Source organism: Physeter macrocephalus, chromosome 2 (genome assembly GCF_002837175.3).
Source record: "Physeter macrocephalus isolate SW-GA chromosome 2, ASM283717v5, whole genome shotgun sequence".
Taxonomy (NCBI): Eukaryota; Metazoa; Chordata; class Mammalia; order Artiodactyla; family Physeteridae; genus Physeter; species Physeter macrocephalus.
This window is the reverse complement of record NC_041215.1, coordinates 7188826-7215724: the sequence shown is the minus strand read 5'-3', so window position 1 is coordinate 7215724 and position 26899 is coordinate 7188826. Positions and strand designations below refer to the sequence as shown.

The 26899-nt window shown below is 37.8% G+C and overlaps 1 protein-coding gene and 1 non-coding gene across 2 annotated transcripts in view; both read right to left on the bottom strand.

The window, feature by feature from the left end:
- FAF2 (Fas associated factor family member 2) overlaps positions 1–26899 on the bottom strand; it is a 59777-nt gene that overhangs the window by 25486 nt on the left and 7392 nt on the right. Inside the window, exon 2 of the mRNA XM_007103170.4 lies at positions 330–398. Coding sequence (XP_007103232.1) covers positions 330–398 — 69 coding nt within the window. The remainder of the gene's footprint in view (positions 1–329; positions 399–26899) is intronic.
- Positions 18188–18260, bottom strand: TRNAD-GUC (transfer RNA aspartic acid (anticodon GUC)). Its single transcript has one exon. It is a non-coding gene; the product is annotated as a tRNA-Asp (tRNA).

Genomic DNA, 26899 nt, shown 5'->3' with positions numbered 1-26899 from the left:
GGCTCCTTTGTGATAGCAAGACAGTAGAGAAAGGAAAAGCCTTAACAGGGCGGTGGGGTTTTTTAATGGTATACTCATAGAGGAGACCTGCTACACAGGATGAATGAACCGAGCTAAAATGTATCCAAATGGCTAAATCTCAAAACTTAACATGGATTGCAAAAGGAGGGACTTTGCAGAAAAGGTACAGTTTGTTACCTTTCACAAAAAATTTTCAGACATTCATAAAAAAACAAAGAAACAAACAAAAAAAAACACGTGTCTTTGAGATTTGTTATCAGACCAGGGAAAAAGAAATATAAGTAAGCTCACAATTAATCCTATTATACCTCTATGTTCCAATTATGCTGTTCCAAGGTATGGCGACATTGATCCATAGATTCTATGCCAGTCAGATCCTGAAAGATAAAAACAAGAAGTTACTTAGGGAAAAACCAACAGTACATATTGGATATTTTTACCCCTAATAGAATACTTATGAATACCGCTGGGAAAATAAAGTTTTGAAGGCAGATATTCAAGTACGGTAAAACGTCACTATTCAGAATTTATTCAGTCAGTTATTGTAGATGTTACTCCCATACAACAAAAAAAATGAAAATTTCTTGTCTTTTAAAACTTCAAGGCTTTGAAGACTACCTGATCAAAATCAATATTCTCTCAAATTCAAGTTTAAAAAATGAAAGACTTCTTCAACCTCTGCGCCCAGCAAAATAGTCTTTAATGCTAAACATCTATTGTTTATAATACATACTGATATAAAAATGCAGGTTTTCTGCAAATGCAATGCCTTTCACTAACTTACATCATGTTACCTATTAGCTTATAATACAAAATGTGTAAAACTCTTAATCAAAAGAAGTCTGTAATTCAGATGTTTCCCTCCAATATGTACTTTCCCTACTCCCTTCTCCTTGTACTGTTCTCAGGTTTCACTTTGTCTATGACCAAATTTCCTTCTCTGGCTCTTCTCCTATCCCCTATAAATGTAGAAATTTCCCCTAATGATGTGTCCTTGGCTTTTGCCTCTTCCTGGCAATCCTCAATGACCCTTTCTACTCAAATGACTCATAAATTTCTGGACCTGTCACCTCTTCTGAAGTTTAGCAGCACGTTTCCAATAGCCTATTCAACATTTCTACCTAGATGTGACACCAGTACCACAAATGCATCATTTAAAACCACTGTATGTGTTAATGACATCACCACCTTCCAAAATATACAGGCAAATATGACATCTGGAACCTCAGCCTCATCTTTGAGTACTCTATCCCTTGAACTACATACTTCATCAGTAATCATGTTCTGTTTTCTATATCTATAACCACACTTCCATTCCCTGAGCCGGCATCTTCAATCAAGCTTTAATGACACCTCAAGTGAATTGTCAAAATAATTAATTTCTCTTCCTCTTTCTAACTCTTCCCCACCTCCCCTGGTCTCCCCACTCTCCTGTGTGTTATTTCTCTGCTCAAAACTTTTCAGGTGACTGGATAATAAAATCCAAAATCCTTAGCTTGGCATTCAATTGTTTCTATAATGTGGCCCCAACCTAGCTTTCTACATTATTTTCTATTTCCCTTTAGGTGTCCGATACTTAACAAATCTAACAGCTTACGTGTACACCTAATGATCAGAATTTGCACAGAGCTAAATCCTAGCCTTCCTTCAAGGTCTAATACAAAAGCCAAACCCATCCATCCATCCTTTCATGCAACACATGTCTACTGTTTATTGTCTATTCTGTGTATTACTTACTATGTCCAGGGATATAGGGATGAATACAATAGTCTCTATCCTCAAGAAATTCCTCTTAATAACCAGCAAGCAACAGGAAAGAGATTGATCTCAACCTGCTAAGAATGTCGTAACATGCAGTGGTGAGTCAGGAGCCTGAGATTCTTGCTTTGGTTCTGTGCCCTGTGATCAGTGACCAAACATGTTTTAATTCTAGCTTCCTTTATGTACAACATGAGGGATTTAATTTGGACTATTTGAATATCCTTTCCAGAAACTTAGAAGAAAAAAACCCAAAAACTGAAGTTTGCATTCTTTAGGTATGCAGTTGTTTATTTTTTAAAATTACACAAGTAGTATAGAAACTTTGCTTTTTTCTTTAAACTGAACTATTTATTTATTTATGGCTGCGTTGGGTCTTTGTTGCTGCGCGCGGGCTTTCTCTAGTTGCGGCGAGTGGGGGCTACTCTTCGTTGCGGTGCGTAGGCTTCTCATTGTGGTGGCTTCTCTTGTTGTGGAGCACAGGCTGTAGGTGTGCAGCTCAGTAGTTGTGGCTTACAGGCTCAGTAGTTGTGGTTCGTGGGCTCCAGAGAGCAGGCTCAGTAGTTGTGGTGCATGGGCTTAGTTGCTCCGTGGCACATGGGATCTTCCTGGACCAGGGCTCGAACCCGTGTCCCCTGCATTGGCAGGCGGATTCTTAACCACTGTGCCACCAGGGAAGTCCCTGCTAATATATTTTTATGTTTAAAATACTACAAAGTTTTCAATACTGCAATTGGAAAGCTCTGTTAAGAACTCTAGAGCTCTATTAAGAACCACTGGCTTTGACAGCTCTGACAATGTGGATTTTTTCCTGACCACCGCGGGCCTCTTACCAGTTTGGCTATTGCCTTCTGGCTTGTAATAGGATCCCCTTTAACTTTTGATTTCCTTACAGCCCATTGCAGAGAACTGGGATGTCCAGGGTTCCACTTCCTCTCTGTACATTCTCTTTAAGAACTGGACTTTACTTTTACCTCTTCTCAGGGTATGAATGACTACCCTGTCTTTACCAAAAATGTTTTCTACCTCTCTTATGCACCTATTATTTTCTATCATCTATTATGACTATTTACACTCATTCTACTGCCTTATCAGAGGATGCATGCTCCTTAAGAGCAGTGCCTGTGATTCATCTCTATATAATGCTCCCCAGTACCTAGCACACAGTTAAGGGCTTAAAAGGCTGCAGAAAAAGTCTGTCCAAGTTAAAAAGACCTTTTAGTATAAGCTTCAATAATCATAGCTACTAAAGTGAAATCCTCTAGAAAATTTCACCAAAACTCATTGTACATTAATACCCTGGGGTTTTAATTAAACTCCATCTAGTCAGAACTAGATGCTAAGCTGGCTGTTAAAAATACATATTCGCAGAATCTTCTTGGAGATCAGTAAGTCAGGGATGGAGCCAAGGAATCAGTGGGTTTTTTGAAAAGCTCCTCAGTTGACTCTAATGTACAGCCAGGCCAAGAAATCCATGGTACTGTACAATTCTAAGTGGGACCAGAGATTATACTTCACTTATTAAAATAACTTTTTTAAAAAGGGGTTATAAACACTGTAGGAGAGAACAATCAGGGTAACTGCACATCTTCAGTATACTGAAATACTTAACCTAATGCAAGCAAAACCCTTTTATTGTATAAATAGTGAATCAGGGTAAACTAGAAGCCCAACTTGAATAAGCCTGCTTTTCAGTCACTACTGATGAGTATTAAAAACATGCACTAGCAATATGCTAGGAAAGGACTATTCATATATCAACAAATATTCACTGATCTGGTATTCTAGATATCCAGGATATAAATACAGTCCCTGCACTCAATTAGGCTTGTATCCTACTAGAGAGAGACTGAGCAAAACAAACCACACACATAGAGAAAATGAATGAACAAAAATTTAGGCTGGGGGATTCCTTAGGATTGGGTGCTCAAAGAAGGACTCTCCAAGGAGATAACATTGCAGGAGAGACCTGATGAAAGATAAGGGTCCAGTCATGGGAAAATATGTGGAAAGACTATTCCAGGCAGAAGGACAAATGCAAAAACTTGAGACAAATGGATACATGACATTATGCATTTGTCAAAACCCACAGAACTTTACAGCAGAGTGAACCTTAATGTACAGAAATTTAAAAAATAATTTAGAAGGTGAGAGGATCCCAGGATGGAACACAGACTGTGACAAAAGAACCTAATGGTATTAAAAATATATGAAACAACCTCACTGAATGGAGTCGGAGGAAAAGGTTTTAACCTAAAACTCTGGAAATGAGTGAAGTCTGTAAGACTAAAGGCAAAAGGAACTGCACACAAGCACTGTGCTCTAGTTGACAGAGTTGGTTCACTGTATATGTTCATTCTGAAGCACTATATCCATATACTTATACTGGAATTGAACAATTAACCAGAGAGTGGGAGCCAGTTTTCTCATTGTTGAAGTGGGAAGTTACAGATAGTCGAGGGGAGAAGGCTGGAATGATCCATGTGGGTGAGAGTTGGAAACACCTGAATCAACTCATTTTTAAGTTTAATTTAGACAGATGGTTGCATATAGAACTAGTTAGCTTAGTAAACACACACGTATGTCCTTGCTGTATCAGCTGAGAGGGCCTAGAGGCAACAACACACACCCCAATAGCAAGCACACATAATGCCCAGATTTTGGTTTCTAATACTGTTCTCCAATAAAAGGAACCAGGTTCCTTGGAGAAATGGCTAATTCTAGGACTGGAGCAGAAAATACACAAGATGAGCCTGGAGAATCCTGTAGTTCCAAAAAGTAAAGGAGTGCTCAAAAAACCCCATAATGATGGGAATATATCAAAGTGATACAGGAATCAACTGAAAGAGCTCTCAATGGCCAAAGCTGGTACAATTTGAGCAAGAAAATAAAGTAGTAATAGGTTATAATCCAAAGTACAAAATAAACATCCTTGAGTCCATATGAACAGAAATACATGACTGAATAAATAAATAAATGGGGGAGAATAGACAAATCCTGTGCAGAAGAATTCCAAATAACTATGTAGATAGATACTTTGCCTTCTAGGAGGTGGAACATAACTCTTCACTCCTTAGGTATGTATGGGCTGTGCATAGCGACTTCCTTCCAAAGAGTACAGTATGGAAAAGGAGGATAAAAGATTAACTTTATAGTGGAGAATCCTGACAAACACTACCTCAGCCAGATGATCAAGGTCAACATCAATAGCGATAAATCCTGTTGATAATATGTACCCTTGATAAAATGTAATGAAAAGGTACTTTACCCCATGGTCTTCCTCCCCAAACCCCGAACTCCAGCCTCATCATGAGAAAAACATCACAAAAATCCCAATTGAGGGACAATCCACAAAATACATGACCAGTGCTCCTCAAACTGTCAAGGTCATCAAAAACCAGGAAAAGTCTGAGAAACTGTCACAGGCAAGAGGAGCCTAAGAAGGCACAGTCACTAAATGTAAGGTGGGATCCCGGAACAGAAAAAGGACATTAGGTAAAAACTAAAGAAATCTGAATAAAGTGTGGACTTTAGTTAATAATAATGTAATAATACTGGTTCATTAATTGTGACAAATGTACCAAACTAGTAAGATGTTAATAGGGAACACTGAGTGAAGGTATATGGGAAGTCTGCATACTATTTTTAAAAGTTTTCTGTAAATCTAAATCTATTCTAAAATAAAAAGTTTATTTAAAAAGTGGAAAAACAGGACTTCCCTGGTGGCACAGTGGTTAAGAATCCGCCTGCCAATGCAGGGGACACGGGTTCGAGCCCTGGTCCGGGAAGATCCCACATGCCATGGAGCAACTAAGCCCGTGCATCACAACTACTGAGCCTGCATTCTAGAGCCCGTGAACCACAACTACTGAGCCCACGTGCCACAACTAATGAAGCCTGTGCACCTAGAGCCCATGCTCCACAACAAGAGAAGCCACCGCAATGAGAAGCCCGCGTACCGCAACGAAAAGTAGCTCCCGCTCACCCCAACTAGAGAAAGCCTGCGCGCAACGAAGACCCAACGCAGCCGAAAAAAAAAAAAAGTGGAAAAACAAAACAAAACTGGGGTGGGAGAGACACATCTGAGACAGAACAAGCTTGGCAAGTTGGCAGATAAGGTCTGAGAAGTACGCAGGGTAGGGAAAGTTCATCTAGGGTCGTGGTTCTCAACCTTGCTTGCACATCAGAAGCATCCGAGGGGAATCTACAGCTATCTAGACACCTCCCCCCAACAAAAGCAATTTAATCAGATTCTCTGAATATGCAGACTAGGCACAGGTAAATTTTTTCCTGGAAGGGAAGGAGCTTCCAGCTGATTCTAATGTACAGAGTTGAGAATCACTAACCCAGAGCCTTACTTCTCAGTTCTGCAGGAGTGTCATGACCATATGTAGATTTTTTAAAAAGTCATTCTGGCTGCTTTGTGAAGTTAATTGTAGAGGGCATGACAGAGAGCAAGAAACAGCAAGGAGACTATACAGGAATCCTAGGGAAAGAGAATGCTGGTTTAGCATAGGATCGTAGCAGTGAAAAGGGAAAGAAGAGGATAGATTGAGGTTATATTGTAAAGACAGAGACAAGAAGATTGGATAATATGTGGAAGTAGAAGAGAAATATTAAGATACAGTCTTCAAAAAAATTAGGAGGAAAAGTGGAAACAGACCGCCAAAGATGAATGCACTCTTACTCATTACATCATGATGCTAAATGCATCGTGCGGGAATGGATTTCCTGACTTCAAAGCTAGCCAGTAGGATGACTAGTGATCTATCCAAAAAGTCAAATGAAAAACATGCCGACCTCATTTGGCACTCACTGTCTGAAAACAGATGCACTCATAACCTAGACATGGGTTGGTTACCTGGGTTTTCTCTCAGTTTTGTACTTTAAAAAACCTAGTATAGGGGCTTCCCTGGTGGCGCAGTAGTTGAGAGTCCGCCTGCCGATGCAGGGGACACGGGTTTGTGCCCCGGTCCGGGAGGATCCCACATGCCGCGGAGCGGCTGGGCCCGTGAGCCATGGCCGCTGAGCCTGCGCGTCTGGAGCCTGTGCTCCGCAGCGGGAGAGGCCACAACAGTGAGAGGCCCGCGTGCCACAAAAAAAACAAAACAAAAACAACAGCACTTTGATGAACATTTCTGTTTATAAAGTTTCTCTGTATTTAGGATTTTTCCCCTTAGGATCCAGTTAAAATTATGGGCCAAGGAATATACATTTTTCCCCCCACATTCTCAGTTTTCCCTGAGAGGAATATGCATATTTTTATGTTCTTGATACATACTGCTAAAATGCACTTTAAAAGGACTATTCCAATTTACATTGAATAGGGCTGGTTTCAACGTGAGTCAAAAACTAAATATGTGTCAAGCCAATAGTCATTTCAGTGCCAATTAAGCTTTGCAATGCCAGCTTTGTTCAAAAAGAAAGAATATTACAGGTTTGTCTGGAGACACTGTATTAGCTTTGCTACCAATTCTCTCCTCAGCAATAACATATTTGGCTATAAGCACTTACAGAAGAGAGGTGAAACACAGAAGTTGAGGGACTTTTATATTTAATAACCTGTCAATGGTTTCAAGCTCCAAATTAAATACCAGCAGCTTCCATTTCCTAAGCACCTATTACTATGTAATAGGCAATGTAAGTAAAAACGCCCTCATTTTCACCGAGAAACTCAAGGATTCAAGAGGTTATATACCTTGTGTAAGAATAATGATAAGTGGTGGAGCCAAGACTGAAACCTAGAATAACTACGTCCGAAGTCCAGGTTGTCTCCTATGCTATACTGCCTCCCATTATTTAACTAATTGATGTTAGAAAACAAGAAGTTCTCAATAAATTCTCAATTTGGAAAATTTCAACAAAATTTTGGTTCAACTGAGAATAAAACATCTGGAATTTTTCCAATCTTCACATTAAAGACTAAAGATAAATTGAGGACAATATTTCAACCCCTCATTTTGTATAAAAGGAAACTGAGGCTTAGCAAAATAAACAAGCTTTCCCAAGTCACAGAGCATGAGGGTGGCAGAACTGTCCCGTCTTCTTATTCCCAGTCTCTTCTTTCTTCACTGTACCTACTGGTAGCTAAGAAACAGCTTATAGATGTACATAAAATTTTTCTCCTTTATGCCCAGAGTCAACAATTAAGTTTTGTTCTTTTGAGTTTGGTGTCAAATAAGACTGGAAAACGCTGCTTATCAAATCCCTTTTCTGAAAATTCCCAATACATCTTTTAAAGGCTTTGAAAAGTCCTGCCTTTAGTTAAAAAGAAAAAAAAAATTTAACTCCACCTAAAGGAAGGTCTTATCCAAGCAATTAAGAGTAGGTGGAATAAGTGGTGGAGCTTTGTTGGAAATTTAGAAGACACCAGAATCTTGAATAATCCTTCATTCTAATTCTACTAGCTGGGTGAACTTAGGCATCTTTCTGAGGTTTAGTTTCTTTTTTTTTTTTTTTTTTAATTTATTTTTGGCTACGTTGGGTCTTTGTTGCTGTGCGAGGGCTTTCTCTAGTTGCGGCAAGCCGGGGCTACTCTTCATTGCGGTGCACGGGCTTCTCATTGCGGTGGCTTCTCTTGTTGAGGAGGATGGGCTCTAGGTGCGTGGGCGTCAGCAGTTGTGACATGTAGGCTCAGTAGTTGTGGCTCGTGGGCTCTAGAGCGTGGGCTCAGTAGTTGTAGTGCACGGGCTTAGTTGCTCCATGGCATGTGGGATCTTCCTGGACCAGGGATCGAACCCGTGTCCCTGCATTGGCAGGCGGATTCTTAACCACTGTGCCACCAGGGAAGTCCCAAGGTTGTTTCCTTATTGGTAAAATGTAAATTAAAATACTAATTAACCCACTGGATTGTAAAGATTAAGTGTAGAATGCTCAATTTAGCTATTATTTTTAAGAAACATGAAGGAAACATTAAAAATGAGAATGTTATAATGAAACTATACTTAGTTCATGTGGACAAGGAAGACATCTGTACATCAACTGAGATGACCATGTGGATTTTTTCCCTTCATTATTTAATGTGGAGTATTACACGGATAGAATTTCATATGTTGAAGCATTCTTGGCATTCCAGAGATAAATCCCACTTGGTCATGGTGTATAATCCTTTTAATATGCTGCTGAATTCAGTTTGCTAGTATCTGGTCGAGGATTTTTGCATTAATGTTCATAAGGGATACTGGTCTGTAGTTTTTTAGTGGTATCTGGGTATGGCGGTAATGTTGGCCTCAAAGAATGAGTTAGAAAGTGTTCCCTCCTTTTCAATGTTTTAAAAAAGTTGGAGAAGGACTGGAATTAGTTCTTTAAATTTGTTTGGTAGAATTCACCAGTGAAGCCATCAGGTTCAAGGCATTTCTTTGTTGGGAGATTTTTGATTATGGATTCAATCTCCTTACTGGTTATAGGTCTATTCAGATTTTTTATTTCTTTGTGATTTAGTCTTGGTAGGTTTTGTATTTCTAGGAATTTGTCTATCTCATCTAGGTTATTTAATTTTTTGGCATACAATTGTTCACAGTACTCTCTTCTAATCATTTTTTCCTTCTGCAGAATTGGTAATAACGTCTCCATTTTCATTTCTGATTTCAGTAATCTGAATCTTTTCTTTTTCTTAGTCCACCTAGCTAAAGGTTTGTCAATTTTGCTGATTTCAAAGAACTGATTTTTGGTTTCATTGATTTATTTCTCTTGTTGAGGAGGATGGGCTCTAGGTGCGTGGGCGTCAGCAGTTGTGACATGTAGGCTCAGTAGTTGTGGCTCGTGGGCTCTAGAGCGTGGGCTCAGTAGTTGTAGTGCACGGGCTTAGTTGCTCCATGGCATGTGGGATCTTCCTGGACCAGGGATCGAACCCGTGTCCCTGCATTGGCAGGCGGATTCTTAACCACTGTGCCACCAGGGAAGTCCCAAGGTTGTTTCCTTATTGGTAAAATGTAAATTAAAATACTAATTAACCCACTGGATTGTAAAGATTAAGTGTAGAATGCTCAATTTAGCTATTATTTTTAAGAAACATGAAGGAAACATTAAAAATGAGAATGTTATAATGAAACTATACTTAGTTCATGTGGACAAGGAAGACATCTGTACATCAACTGAGATGACCATGTGGATTTTTTCCCTTCATTATTTAATGTGGAGTATTACACGGATAGAATTTCATATGTTGAAGCATTCTTGGCATTCCAGAGATAAATCCCACTTGGTCATGGTGTATAATCCTTTTAATATGCTGCTGAATTCAGTTTGCTAGTATCTGGTCGAGGATTTTTGCATTAATGTTCATAAGGGATACTGGTCTGTAGTTTTTTAGTGGTATCTGGGTATGGCGGTAATGTTGGCCTCAAAGAATGAGTTAGAAAGTGTTCCCTCCTTTTCAATGTTTTAAAAAAGTTGGAGAAGGACTGGAATTAGTTCTTTAAATTTGTTTGGTAGAATTCACCAGTGAAGCCATCAGGTTCAAGGCATTTCTTTGTTGGGAGATTTTTGATTATGGATTCAATCTCCTTACTGGTTATAGGTCTATTCAGATTTTTTATTTCTTTGTGATTTAGTCTTGGTAGGTTTTGTATTTCTAGGAATTTGTCTATCTCATCTAGGTTATTTAATTTTTTGGCATACAATTGTTCACAGTACTCTCTTCTAATCATTTTTTCCTTCTGCAGAATTGGTAATAACGTCTCCATTTTCATTTCTGATTTCAGTAATCTGAATCTTTTCTTTTTCTTAGTCCACCTAGCTAAAGGTTTGTCAATTTTGCTGATTTCAAAGAACTGATTTTTGGTTTCATTGATTTATTTCTATTCTCTGTGTTGTTTACCTAGGCTCTGTTCCTTATATTACCTTCCTTCTGCTAGCTCTGAGTTTAGTTTGTTCTTTTCCTTCTAGTCCCTTAAGTTATAAAATTAGGTTGTTGATTTAAGATCTTTTGTGTTTTTAAATTCTTTAAAATTTTTTGGCCATGCCGCACAGCATGCGGGATCTTAGTTCCCTGACCAGGGATCAAACCTGTGCCCCCTGCACAGGAAGCATGGAGTCTTAACCACTGGACCACCAGGGAAGACCCTTTTATTATTATTTTTTATTTTATTTAAGATCTTTTGTGTTTTTTAACATTCGTGTTTAATAGCTACCAACGCCCCCACCACTCCCCAAGCATTTCTTGCTGCATCCGTTAAGTTTTGGCATGTTGTGTTTTCATTTTCATTCATCTCTACATATTTTCTAATTTTCCTTGTGATTACTTCTTTGATCCATTGGTTATTTAAGAGTGTGTTGTTTACATACATTTGTGAATCTTCCAGTTTTACTTCTGTTATTAATTTCTATCTTAATTTCACTGTGGTTTGAGAAGCTACTTTGTATGATAGCTAACTATTAAAATCAATTGAGACGTAACTTCTTTTTTTTTTTTTTTTTTTTTTTTTTGTGGTAAGCGGGTCTCTCACTGTTGTGGCCTCTCCTGTTGTGGAGCACAGGCTCCGGACGCGCAGGCTCAGCGGCCATGGCTCACGAGCCCAGCTGCTCCGCGGCATGTGGGATCCTCCCGGACCGGGGCACGAACCCATGTCCCCTGCATCGGCAGGCGGACTCTCAACCACTGCGCCACCAGGGAAGCCCTACGTAACTTCTTATATGTAGAAAACTCTAAAGACCACCCTCCATCCCTGTTAGGACTAATAAATGAATTCAACAAAGTAGCAGGATACAAAGTCAACACACAAGTTTCAGTTGCATTTCTTTACACTAACAATGAACACTAAAAATGAAAGTAAGAAACAATTCCATTTACAATGGCATCAAAAAGAATACTGTGAATTAACTGAGGAGGTGAAAGACTTGTACAATGAAAACTACAAAACACTGCTGAAAGAAATTAAAGACCTACATAAATGGAAAGACACCCAGTGTTCATGGATTGGAAGACAATACTGTTAAAAACCCAAAGTGAGCTACAGATTCAGAGCAGTCCCTTACAAAATCCCAATGCCTTTTTTTATTTTTGCAGAAATAGAAAAACCAACCCTAAAACTCATATGGAATCTCAAGGGACCCAACGAGCCAAAACAATCTTGAAAAAGAAGAACAAAGCTAGAGGACTCACACCTCCTGATTTCAAAACATTATGAAGTTACAGTTATCAAAACAATGTGGTACTGACACAGAGACAGACATATAGACCAATGGAATGGAATAGAGTCCAGAAATAAACCCTTGCATATATGGTAAAATGATTTTTGACAAAGGTGTCAAGACCATTCAATGGGGAAAGACCAGTCTTTTCAACAAATGGTGCTGGAAAACTGGATATCCACATGCAAAAGTTGGATCTTTACTGTGAAATATATATATTGGTCTCTGCCCCCAGTTCCTGACATAGAGCTCCTAAAACCCTTGCAGATAGGGGTGCCAGGAGATTCTTTTGTTCTAACATTTAGTTTTTGACCCCAGTTCCTGACTCAGAGCTCTCAAAACCCTTATAATTTCTTACGTGATAAGAGGACTAGGAGCATCTTTTGTTCTAATATTTGTTCTTTGATCCTGGTTCCTGACAGAGATCCTAAATCCCGTGGAATTTCCTGGATGATATCATTGTATTTTGTTCTAATGAGGTGACTCCTGGTGGGCTCCTGGATAGGGATTAGCCATCAGACAGAACAAACCATGATTAGAAGCTTCAAATTTTCAGCCCCACCTCCCAATCTCCAGAGAGGGGAGAGGGTCTGAAAATGGAGTTAAAATCAATCATGCCTAGGCAATAAAGCCTCCGTAAATATCCCAATAGTATAAGACTCAGAGAGCTTCTGAGTTGGTGAAGCCATCTACATGCTAGGAGGGTGGTGCACCCCAACTCCACTGGGATAGAAGCTCCCCTGCACTCTGGACCCTTCTGGACCTTGCCCCAGATATCTCTTTACCTGGCTGTTTTTCTGTATCCTTTATTATATCCTTTGTAATAAACCAGTAAACGAAAGTGTTTTCCTGAGTTCTGTGAACCACTCTAGCAAATTATCAAACCCGAGGAGGAGGTCATGTGAACCCCAATATATAGCTGGTCAGTCAGAAGTTCAGGTGGCAACTGGGACTTGTGATTGGCATCTGAAGTGGGGGCAGTCTTGTGGGACTGAGCTCTTAACTTGTGGGATCTAATGCTAACTTCAGGTAGACAGTGTCAGAACTGAACTGAATTGAATCTAGGAGAACTGTTTGACAGAAACCAACACAACATTGTAAAAAAGTTATACTCCAATAAGGATGTTAAAAAAGAAAAACAGTACACGTTCAACTACCTCACACTGCATCATTTCCTCCCAGCAAAAGTCCTACGGTCCAAAGAAAGTCAGGTTAATTCCATGACGATAACTTGAAGAGTAAAACATTGCCTTATTCGTCCTGTAACTCACCATGATTTTGCATAGAATGCTCCTTAGACTCTAATGCCATGGACTATTTTGCTTTATCAATAAATGATGAGAACTTGAAAAAAAAAAGAATTGCTTGATGTGTGGAAAACGTACATGTCTATTCAGAGAAAAGGAGAAACATAGGAGGAGTGTGTTTTTCCTACTCATTTACCTAATACCATATACAAAAATTAACTCAAAATGGATCCATGACCCAAATGTAAAACCTAAAATTATAAAACTCTTAGGAGAAAACATAAGCTAAAAACTTCCTGACACTGGATTTGGCAATGATTTCTTGAATGTGACACCAAAGGCAAAGACAACAAAAGAAGAGAGACAAACTAGACTTCATGAAAATTTTAAAAATTTGTACAACAAAAGACACTACCCAGAGTAAGAAGTCAACCCACAGAATGGGAGAATATATTTGCAAACTGTATATCTGATAAGGGATTAATATCCAGAATATAGAGAACTCTTAAAACAACAAAAAAATAAACAACTTGATTGGGCAAAGGACTTGAATAGACATTTCTCCAAAGAAGATATACGAATAACCAATAAACATATAAAAAGATGTTCAACATCACTAATCATTAGGGAAATGCAAATCAAAACTATAAGCTACCATTTAACACCTGTTAGGACAGCTACTATTGAAAAAACAGGAAATGAAAAGTGCTGGCTGGGATGTGGAGAAATTGGAACCCTTGTGCAACACTGGTGGAAATGTAAAATGGTACGATTGTGGAAAACAGTGTGCGGTGCATCAATAAATCAAAAACAGAACTACTATATGACACAGCAATTCCACTTCTGTGTATGTACACCCATGTTCAGAGCAGCATTATTATCCACAGTAGCTAAGATAGGAAACAACTCAGTGTCTGTTGACAAATGAGTGGAATAAGCAAAATGTGAGATACACATACAATGGAATATTATTCAGCCTTCAAAAAGGAGAAAATTCTGCAATATCCTACAACATGGATGAACTTTGAGAACATTATGCTAAGAAAAACAAGCCAGTCACAAAAAGACAAATACTGTATGGTTCCACTTAAATGACGTATTTAGAGTACTCAAAATCATAGAGAAAGACAGTAGAACGGTGGCTGCCAGGGGCTGGAGGAGGGGGAAATGGGAAGTTATTGTCTAATGGGTATAGTTTCACTTTTACAAGATGAAAAGAGTTATGGAGATGAATGATAATGATGGTTGCACAGCATTATGAATGTATTAGTTATCACTAAATTGTACGCTTAAAAAATGGTTAAGATGGTAACTTTTATGTGTATTTTGCCACATTTTAAAAATTGGGAGAAAAAGACATTTGTAGTGTGTTGTGAGATGAACTTGAATTTGACTAAAAGGTTCTAAAGTACTACAATCAGATTACTTTGTTTTCTGGGAATCAAATAAATTACCTTTCACTAAGTTCCTATTTCTGTATCTATTATTTCATTTAACACACTTAATTCCACTAAAAAACAAACAAAAACCACTTTGGCCTTATTCAACCTTTCCTAATGTGACTCAGCTACTCAGAATCAAGCAGAAAAGTTGTTTAGGAAGACATAAAGGTGTTATTGTTTTCTTCTTTATGAGAAACATTACAAAGGCACCAAACTTTACTAGTCTTCCAAAACATCATCTGAGAATCTGGCCTTCCCTGTTCCCTCCCCACCCTCGAAGCCAACAATATCTGCCACTGTATATGTTTCAAAATAGCATGAAATTATACTTCCAAAACTTGACATGCATGAGATTTGTATATGTATGTATATATACATACATACATACATGTATCTATATATGTATAATCTAATGTCAAGTGACAAAATGTTAATAATTTACTTTTAAATTTAATTATACTTTTCAGCCTCAAAACTTGGCATTATAAAATGCTCCATGATTTAGATTCAATTATTTATTAAGCATCTATGAGCCAAGCACTGTAGTATGTGCTTTCTTATCCACGCTTAAAACAACCCTGGAAAGTTAGAAATATCAGAGTCATTTTGCAGATATGGAAACTGAGGCCTAGAGGGATTAATTAACTGTCAAGATCTCAAATGGTGCAATTCCTAATATGGAGCTCTTTCCCCTACATCATGCTGCAAAGATGAGAATATGGCTAACTGGAATTTTTGTTTTTCCCTTCCTCCTAAAAATAGGATACTTAAAGCTGCTGGAACTGCTTTAACAAAGAAAGAGAAACAACATCAAGAACAACAACAACTAAAACAAAACCCCTCTGGTTAAGTGAAATTTCTGGTGAGTTATTAAATTCACTCAACAAATATTAATTGAGCATCATGCAGCAAGCACCACAAAGAAATCACAGTCCTGATCCCCAATAATTTTGTGGCGTAAAAAGACATGTAAATAGGGACTTCCCTGGTGGCGCAGTTGTTAACAATCTGCCTGCCAACGCAGGGGACGTGGGTTCGAGCCCTGGGCCGGGAAGATCCCACATGCCGCAGAGCAACTAAGCCCATGAGCCACAACTACTGAGCCTGTGCTCTACAGCCTGTGAGCCACAACTACTGAGCCCACGTGCCACAACTACTGAAGCCTGCGTGCCTAGAGCCCGTGCTACCAACAAGAGAAGCCACTGCAATGAGAAGCCTGCACACCACAATGAAAAGCAGCCCCCGCTTGCCACAACTAGAGAAAGCCCATGCGCAGCAATGAAGACCCAATGCAGCCAAAAAAAAAAAAAAAAAAAGACATGTAAATAAACTATACACCAGTAATAAACAAATCCAAGTCTTCCAGGGAACTCGGGATGGTATCAGAGTTCTGAGCTGAAAACTAGCAGAAGGAGGTGTTTCAGGGCAATAGAGGAGTATGCATGGAAGCACAGAGGCATAAGAAAGAACGCCATGTTAAGGGAACTGAAAAATATCAATGGAATAGAAATGGAAAGGGTAGAATTATGGAGTTGGACAGTGAAATATGGGTCAGATCATGAGATGCAAAGAAAGATTTCATGCTGCTTTAATCAATGCAAAGCAAATGAAAAATCTTAGTGACACAATCAAATCTTTGCTAGAAAGATTATTCTGGAAAGAGTAAGAAGGCTGAATTGAAGAGGACAGAGACTTGAAATTAGGGGCACTGGTATAGTTACTGAAATATTCCAAAGGGGAAATGAAGTGTAAACTAGGGTAGAGGCAATGCAGATAGAGTGGAGGGTTAATTTAGGGTAGTGGATTTTTTGGTTTCACTTATTTAACTCCAACAGGAATTTATAAATACTAATACATATATACATGCATACATACTGAAAAAGAATTCCCCAGATACTTAGCATGAAAATATTTCCTCTTCTAAATTTATACCAGGAAACTGAAAACATTTTCAAAATTTCCTTGGTGGGAAAATCCAAAGCCAAGAGGCACCTCAGTGCTCATAGTGATTTTGCTATTTATCATTTCTGGCACTCTCACCAAACGGTAGTTTAAAAACACACGTACACAGAGGAAGCATTTAACATCAAATCTTCAATTTTATTATGTTACTATTTTTTGCTATTCATTTTAAGGAAAAATATAATATGGAGAAATAGCCACTAAGATTTCCTAAATATGTCAAATGACCCTCAACTGGCTCAAAAGAAAATTGACAGAATTAATCTTTATCAATATCCACCTCAAAGATATGCTTCTAAAAGAATATCTGTAGTACAGATATTCTTTTATACTACTCTGCCAATTACACAAATGTTATTCCTTGAAACACTTAAAGGAGTGCAAAAACAAACAGGGATGCCTAGCCCATTCTGAAGAAATAACCCCAAACTTGAACCAACTTGATCATAAATGCCTGTGATTGTTACATAAAAATGTAACAAATAGACAGAAGCCTAACAAGCACTACTGAATCAGTTTGTCAAAAAGCTTCTGAGAGGACAATAACTGTGTTCTTGAATAAGAAGATTCAACAACATAAAGATGTCAATCACACCCCCTCAAATTCATTTTATAAATTTAATAAAATTTCAATTTTGAGAAGCTGAATAAAGTTCTTTTGAAAAAGTAAGCAAGAAAATCTGGGAAAACCCTGAAAAAGAGCAACAGGGGAGACCAGCCCTCCAGATTAAAATATACTATAAGCCTCTACAATTATGAGTAGTATATATAAGACCAATGGAACAGAAAATTGAGAAACAGACCCAACTGCATAAGGAATTTAGTATTGAAAAAGGCATCTCAAAACAACGAGCAAAAGATAGTTTTTAAAAAAAAAAAAACTTACGAGACCTTATTTCTTAGAACAGTTTTAGGTTCACAGAAAAATTGAAAAGAAAGTATGGAGAGTTCCCATACTCTCCCTCCCCAACACTCACTTCCCCCTATTACTAACATCTTACAGTGTTGTGTACATTTGTTATAAACTGTACATTATTATTAACGAAAGTCCACAGTTTACATTAGGGTTCACTCTTTGTGCTGGACATTCTATGGGTCTTGACAAATACATAAGGTCATGTAGCTATCATCATAGTGTCATAAAGAATAGTTCCACTGCCCTATAAATCCCGTGCTCCATCTATTCTTCCCTCCCCTCTAACCCCCATCCCTGGCAACCACCGATCTTTATACTATCTCTATAGTTTTGCCTTTTCTAGAATGGCATATAGTTGGAGTCACGTATAGAGCCTTTTTGGACTGATTTCTTTCACTCAGCAATATTCATCTAAGGTTCCTCTGCATCTTTTCATGGCTTGATAATGCATTTCTTTTTCACTGAATAATATTTTATTGTATGCATGTACCAGTTTGTTTATCCATTAACATACTGAAGCACATCTTCGTTTCTTCCAAGTTTTTGGCAATTGTGAATAAGGCTGCTACAGGCAGCCTTGTGTACAGGCTTTTGTGTGGACATAAGTTTTTATTTCACTTAGGTAAATATCTCGGAGCATGATATGCTGATCATATGGTAAGCCTATGTTTACTTTTTTTTTTTTGGCCCTGCGGCTTGTGGGATCTTAGTTCCGAAACCAGGGATTGAACCTGGGCCCTCAGCAGTGACAGTGCGGAGTCCTAACCACTGGACCACCAGGGAATTTCCCAAGACTATGTTTATTTTTGTAAGAAACTGCCTAACTGTTCCAAAGTGGCTGTACTGTTTTGTATTCTCACCAGCAATGGATGAGTTTCTGTTGTTCCATATCCTTGTCAGCATTTGGTGTTTTAGATTTTAGCCATTCTAACAGGTGTGTGGTGGTTATCTCACTGATGTTTTAATTTGCAATTCCTTAATGATATTTGATGTTGAGCATCTTTTCATATGTTTATTTACCATCTCCTGTATATCTTCTTTGGTATGATCTGTTCAGATCTTTTGCCCATTTAACTGAGTTGCTTCTTTATTGCTGAATTTTAAGAGTCCAACCATACAAGTGTTAGAAGAAAACACAAGTGAATTCTTCTCCTGCCTGAATGTGGGGAAGACTTTAACCATGACTCAAAATTCATAATAAGGGAAAAGATTGTGTATTATACAAATCAACTTTTGAGTGTATAAAAAGTTTAAAAACAACATGTGTATGGCAAAAAACCCAGCATGTGCCAAGTGAAAGAACTGGGAATGACATTTGCAACTTATTTCATAGGTGAAGAGTTAATATTCCTAATATATAAAGACTTTTTAAAATACAGAAGAAAAAGGATGGGACTTCCCTGGCAGTCCAGTGGTTGGGGTTCCACACTTCCACTCCCAGGGGGGCATGGGTTTGATCCCTGGTCGGGCACTGGGATCCTGCATGCCATGCAGCATGGCCAAAAAAACCAAAAACCAAACAAAAAGACAACCCGCCCCCCCCAAAAAACCCAAAAAAATACCAGAAGAAAAAGGATAACTTGCTACAAAAGTGGGTAAGAAAAAGTGGAGGATTCATAGAAAAATAAACTCAAATGGCCCTTATATATATGAAAAGTTGATCAACCTCACTCATAAGGAAAAAATAAATTAAAACTATACTGAGTTTGACAACACACTCTGTTGGTGAGGTTGCCGGGGGCCTCATACATTGCTAGTGGGAATACAAAATGGTACAATCCTCATGTAGGAAAATTTGGCAACATCTAGCAACACTACATATTCATATATATATATATATATAAGCATTTAATCCTTTGACCCAGAAATCTTTCTAAGAATTTATCCCAAAGACACACTAGCAAAAAATAAAATGTTGGTACACAAGGCTACTTATTGCTGTATTATTTATTACAGCAAAAGACGAGAAATAACCCAAATATCCATCAATCTAAATTATGGTATGTCCATACAATACAGTATTATACAGCTGTAAATACTTAAGAGAAATAAATCCCTATATTGCTATGCAGTGATCACCAGGAGATAATAGGTATAAAAGACAGTTGGAGAAAAGTGTGTAATATACATCACCATTTATCTTTTTTAAAAGGGAGGGGTCCACAAATATATATATTACTTAGATTTTTTAAATGAAAGGTTTTGTTTGTTTGTTTGTTTTTTAATTCTAAGCTTCTCTGCAGGGGAAGGAAGGGAACAGGGTATAAGAGAGAAGAAGAGAAGTTAGAGTTCTCTAAATATATTGTTACATGTAGATTTGACTTTACATGTAGCTGTTTTATAAAACAAAATTTAGAAAAAGCAGCAGCAGCAATTCCTAAACATCAGAAGCAAAAATGTAGAGTTGGTAGCATAACTATACAAAATGAAATTATCCCACATAACTTTAAAACACAGTAAACTGACTATGCATTCTGCAATAAAAGGGCTTAAATTGTTTTAAATAATCATATTGTTGTTACTAGCAAGGGTATTATTATTTTGAGACAAAGTGTTGATTATGTGATAAGGCAAATGAATAATCATGTTAATCTCATTAAGAACCAAATTTTTTGGTATGGAGAAAGAAGAGAGGTAAAATGTAGGGGTGAATTTGAATTGGCAGTCCTGAATTTGAATTGGAAATATCAAATTGTTTTATCATGAATTAAATAAATACAAACATATGTGTGTGTCTGTACTATATATTATATGTATTTCCTAGTTCTGTTAATTCATAGCTACCAGACCTGTGGCATCTAAATATAATTTCTTACCAAAAAGTAACAAGGTTTCCTGGAGAAATGCCTGATTCTAGAAAATGCACAAGATGACTCAAACATCTTACGATGTCAAAAAGCTAAAAACTTATCAAGGACTACTGGGGCCATGACAATATGATAAAAGTCTTCAGGAACAATAATACAAGGCTCTTCCAAATTAAAAATTCAAACGGAAAATCTTTTCTGTGACTCTGAAAAAATAAAATTATGTAAATACTAGGATTTCCTAAAAAATAAAAGTCATCAGGAGCCAATCTAAATAGACTCACAACTGTCAAAGATGGCACAACCTAAGCCTTAATAAGCACAATGGCAATGAAATGTGATACGTTAAATATATTTACATCCATGAGTTCACTGCAAATTTTAAAAATCTACAATTCAAATTTTAAAAATCTCAGTGGTAAACAAATGGGACCTAATGAAACTTAAAAGCTTTTGCACAGCAAAGGAAACCATAAACAAGACGAAAAGACAACCCTCAGAATGGGAGAAAATATTTGCAAATGAAGCAACTGACAAAGGATTAATGTCCAAAATTTACAAGCAGCTCATGCAGCTCAATATAAAAAAAAACAAAGAACCCAACCCATAAACGGGCAGAAGACCTAAACAGACATTTCTCCAAAGAAGATATACAGACTGCCAACAAACACATGAAAGAATGCTCAACATCGCTAATCATTAGAGAAATGCAAGTCAAAACTACAATGAGGTATCACCTCATACCAGTCAGAATGGCTATCATCAAAAAATCTACAAACAGTAAATGCTGGAGAGGGTGTGGAGAAAAGGGAACCCTTTTGTACTGTTGGTGGGAGTGTAAATTGATACAGCCACTATGGAGCACAGTATGGAGGTTCCTTAAAAAACTAGAAATAGAACTACCATACGACCCAGCAATCCCACTACTGGGCATATACCCTGAGAAAACCATAATTCAAAAAGACTCAAGTGCCACAATGTTCACTGCAGTTCTATTTACAATAGCCAGGACACGGAAGCAACCTAAGTGTCCATCGACAAATGAATAGATAAAGAAGATGTGGCACATATATACAATGGAATATTACTCAGCCATAAAAAGAAACAAAATTGAGTTATTTGTAGTGAGGTGGTTGGACCTAGAGTCTGTCATACAGAGTGAAGTAAGTCAGAAAGAGAAAAACAAATATCATATGCTAACACATATATATAGAAATTAAAAAAAAAAAAAAAAGGTTCTGAAGAACTTAGGGGCAGGACAGGAATAAAGACAAAGACGCAGACGTAGAGAATGGACTTGAGGACAGGGGGAGGGGGAAGGGTACGCTGGGACGAAGTGAGAGAGTGGCATGGACATATATATACTACCAAATGTAAAATAGATAGCTAGTGGGAAGCAGCCACATAGCACAGGGAGATCAACTCAGTGCTTTGTGACCACCTAGAGGGGTGGGATACGGAGGGTGGGAGGGAGACCCAAGACGGAGGAGATATGGGGATATATGTATATGTATAGCTGATTCACTTTGTTCTAAAGCAGAATCCACCTGCCAATGTAAGGGACATGGGTTCGAGCCCTGGGCCGGGAAGATCTCACATGCCACAGAGCAACTAAGCCCATGCGCCACAACTACTGAGCCTTCACTCTAGAGCCCACATGCCACAACTACTGAAGCCCATGCGCCTAGAGCCTGTGCTCCGCAACAAGAGAAGCCACCACAACGAGAAGCCTGCGCACCACAACAAAGAGTAGCCCCTTCTCGCCTCAAATAGAGAAAGCCCATGCGCAGCAGCGAAGACCCAACACAGCCAAAAATAAATAAATAAATAAATAAATAAAATTAAAAAAAAATCTCGATGGTTACTTCATAGGATGCTAGGAATCAACTAATTATTTAAAAACTATAAATAATCGAAAGGATCAAATGTTTATCCTGCCTTTATTATATATATACTATAACTCGGTGTAACTAAACAGGTGAGGGAACATATATCTTTATCCGTATTAACAAATGAAGAAGGGATGACAGCGTCAGAATGTCATCATTTTGTATGAAAAGGTTAGGCAAAAGCTAATGAAATATAATGTATTAATGCTAATCTTGTGGAAAATGTATCTAAGGATACTAAAACTAAGCTAAATTTGAATTTTCAAGTGAAAAAACTTTACAAAGTTTAACTGTCAACACTTTAAATTCCCAAATTACAGGGTTAATTCTGTAAATTTGAAAAATATCAGACAAGTCTTCTGTATATAAAATATTTTCTATATGTATCCTTTTTGAAGAGGACTTGCACTCCTTCGAGTATACGTTAGGCTACTTTTTAAGTGTTTCTTATCTTCTAATTCCAGTTTTAAAAAAGGATGACAGTTTTTCAAATTTTCAGTTCTACCCTTTATTAAATATTCCCTGGAAAAATAAAGAGAAATGTAACAGAACATGTGTACAACTGAACATTCTCCAAAACTGCCCCTTTTTTTGATAGAGCCCTAGTATTTATCAGGTACTTTACTTGCATTGTCTCATATAAACCTTTTAAGAACCCAAGACACCCTTTCAGGATAAAAATTTAACTGGGAATAGAAGGGAACTTCGTCACCCTGATCTAAGAAACACTTGCAGCTAACGTAATAATGGTCAAAGACTGAGGATTTCCTCCTAAGATCAGGAACAAGACAAAGATGTTTACTCTTGCAATTTTTATTCAACATTATACTAAAACTAAGCAAGAAGGAAAAAAAAAAAGAAATAAAACTATCTATTCACAGATGACATAATCTTGTATATAGAAAAAACTAAGAAATTTACAAAAAAACTAACAGAGAACTAATAATGAGTTCAACCAGGTTGTACGATATGAGATCAATATACAAGAATCAGTTATATTTCTATATGGTAGTAATGAACAACCTGAAAATAAAATTAAGAAAACATTTCCTTTCCCAGTACCTTCAAAAAGAATAAAATACGTATGAATACACTTAATAAAAGAAGTGCAAAATCTGTACACAGAAAACTACAAAACACCGAGAGAAACTAAAGATGACTTAAATAAATCTATATTCATGGATTGACAGACTTAATATTGTTAAGATGGCAATGCTCCCCATATTGATCTAGAGTTAACAGCAATCCCTATCAAAGACCCAGCTGCCTTTTTTTGCAGAAATTGACAAGGTGATCCCAAAATTTATTTGGTAATGAAAGGGATCCAGAATAGCCGAAACACTTTTGAAAAAGAACAAAGTTGGAGGACTCATACTTCCTGATTTCACACTTATTCCACAACTGCAATAGTCAAGACAGTGTAGATACAGATAAGGGTAGATACAGATCAATGGAACAGAAACGAATCCAGAAATAAACCTTTAGTTATGGTCAACTGATCTTAAACAAGGGTTTCAAGGTTATTCAATAGGGAAAGAATAATCTTTTCAAGAAATGGTGTTGGGAATACTGGATATCCACAACCAAATGAATGAAGTTGGACCCCCACCTCATATCCATTAACTAAAAATGGATCAGACCTTATATGTAAGAGCTGAAACTACTAAAGTCTTAAAACAGGTGTAAATCTTTGTAACCCTGGATTAGACCATGGTTTCTAAGACATGACCAAAGCACAAGCAACAAAAGATAAAACATTAAACCAGACTTCATGAAATTAAAAAACTTCAAAAGACACGACTAAGTGAAAAGACAACCCACAGAATGGGAGAATATTTTTGCTAATGATATATCTGATAAAGGACTTGTATTCAGGATATATAAAGAACTCTTAACAACCCAACAACAAAAGACAAATAGCCCAAGTAAAAAAAATGGGCAAAGGACAAAAATAAACCCACACACCTACAGTCAATTAATCAATGACAAAGGAGGCAAGAATATACAATGGGAAAAGACAGTCTCTTCAACAAGTGGTGTTGGGAAAGCTGGACAGCTACTATGAAATTAGAACACTCCCTCACACCATAAACAAAAATAAAAATAGTTTAAAGACCTACATATAACGCATGATGCCATGAAACTCCTAGAAGAGAACCTAGGCAAAACATACTCGAACATAAATCACAGCAATATTTTCTTACGTCAGTCTCCCAAGGCAAAAGAAATAAACACAAAAATAAACAAATGGGACCTAATCAAACTTAAAGGCTATTGCACAGCAAAGGAAACCGTCAAAAAAACGAAAGGACAACCTACGGAATGGTAGAAAATATTTGCAAATGATGTGACTGACAAGGGGTTAACATCCAAAATATACGAACATCTGATACAACCCAATATCAAAAAAACAAACAACCCAATCAAAAAATGGGCAGGGACTTCACCAGTGGTCCAGTGGCAAAGAATCCGCCTTCCAATGCAGGGGACACGGGTTCGATCCCTGGTTGGGGAACTAAGATCCCACATGCCATGGGGCAACTAAGTCTGCATGCCACAACTACTGAGCTCGTACACCTCAACTAGAGAGCCCCCGTGCCGCAAACTACAGAGCCCATGCGCTCTGGGGCCTGCATGCCACAACTACAGAGCCCACGTGCCCTGGAGCCTGGGTGCCACAACTAGAGAGAAGCCCAAGTGACACAACAAAGATCCCGTGTGCCACAATAAAGATACCATGTGCTGCAACTAAGACCCAACACAGCCAGCCAGCCAGCCAGCCATAAATAAATAAATTTATTTTTAAAAAGGGCAGAAGACCAAAATGGACATTTCTCCAAAGAAGACACACAGATGGACAACAGGCACATGAAAAGGTGCTCAAGTATCACTAGTTATTAGAGAAATGCAAATCAAACCACAATGAGGTATCACCTCACACCTGTCAGAAGGGCTATTATCAAAAAGAACACAAATAACAGATGTTGGAGAGGATGTAGAGAAAAGAGAAACCTTATACACTGTTGGTGGGAAAGTAAATTGGTGCAGCCACTGTGGGAAACCTCCACTGTATGGAGGTTTCTCAAAAAACTAAAAATAGAACTACCATACCACCCAGCAATTCCACTGATGGGTATATATCCAAAAACACAAAAACCCACACCAATTTGAAAAGATACATATACCCCAATGTTCACAGCAGCATTATTTACAATTGCCACTATATGGAAGCAAACTAAGTGTCCATCAACAGATGAATGGATAAAGAAGATGTGGTATACATACACAATGGAATACTACTTGGCTATAAAAAAGGGTGAAGTTTTTGCCACTTGCAGCAACATGGATGGACTTGGAAGGTATTATGCGAAGTTAAATAAGTCAGACAGAGAAAGACAAATACTGTATGATATCACTTATATGTAGAATCTAAAAAATACTATAAACTAGTGAATATAACAAAAAAGGAGACTCTCCAATATAGAGAACAAACTAGTGGTTACCAGTGGGGAGAAGGGGGAAGGAGTGATATAAGGACAGGGGATTAAGAGGTACAAACAACTATGTGTAAAATAAGCTACAAGGATATATTGTACAACACGAGGAATATAGCCAATATTTTATAATAACTATAATTGGAGTATAACCTTTAAAACTTGCAAACCACTACACTGTATACCTGTAGCTTATATAATATTGTACACCAACTATACTTCAGTTAAAAAAAAAGATGTAGTGTGTATATACACACACATACCCACACAAAATGGAATAGTACTCAGCCATAAAAAAGAATGATATATTGCCATTTGCAGCAACATGGACCTAGAGAATATCATACTAAGTGAAGTGAGACAGAGAAAGACAAATATTATATGATATCACATATGTGGAATCTAAAAAAAAGTACAAATGAATCTATATACAAAACAGAAACAGATTCACAGACATAGAAAACAAACTTATGGTTACCAAAGGGGAAAAGAAGAAAGGGGAGGGATAAATTAGGAGTATGGGATTAAAAGATACAAACTACCATACATAAAACATATAAGCAACAAGGATTTACTGTGTAACACAGGGAACTATATTCAGTACCTTGTAATAACCTATAATGGAAAAAATATCTGAAAAAAATATAACTGGATCATTTTGCTGTACACCTGAAACACACTGTAAGTTAACTACACTTCAATTTTTAAAAAATGGGCAAAAGATTTGATTTTGTATCTCCAAAAGACACACAAATGGCCAATAAGCATATGAAAAGATGCTCAACCATCTTTTCAGTCATTAGGGAAATGCAAATCAAAACGAGATTAAACGAGATTAACACCTCAGGCTTACTAGGATGGTTTCAAAGATGGATGATTAACAAATGTTAGTGCAGATGTGGAGAAACTGGAACCTTTACATACTACTGGTAGGGAAAATGGTATAAGTGCATTGGAAAAACTGGCAATTTCTCAAAAAGTTAAACAGAGGTACCATGTGACCCAGCAATTCTACTCCTAGGAGAACTGAAAATGTGTCCAAACAAAAACTGGTATACAGGGCTTCCCTGGTGGCGCAGTGGTTGCGCGTCCGCCTGCCGATGCAGGAGAACCAGGTTCGCGCCCCGGTCTGGGAGGATCCCACATGCCGCGGAGCGGCTGGGCCCGTGAGCCATGGCCGCTGAGCCTGCGCGTCCGGAGCCTGTGCTCCACAACGGGAGAGGCCACAACAG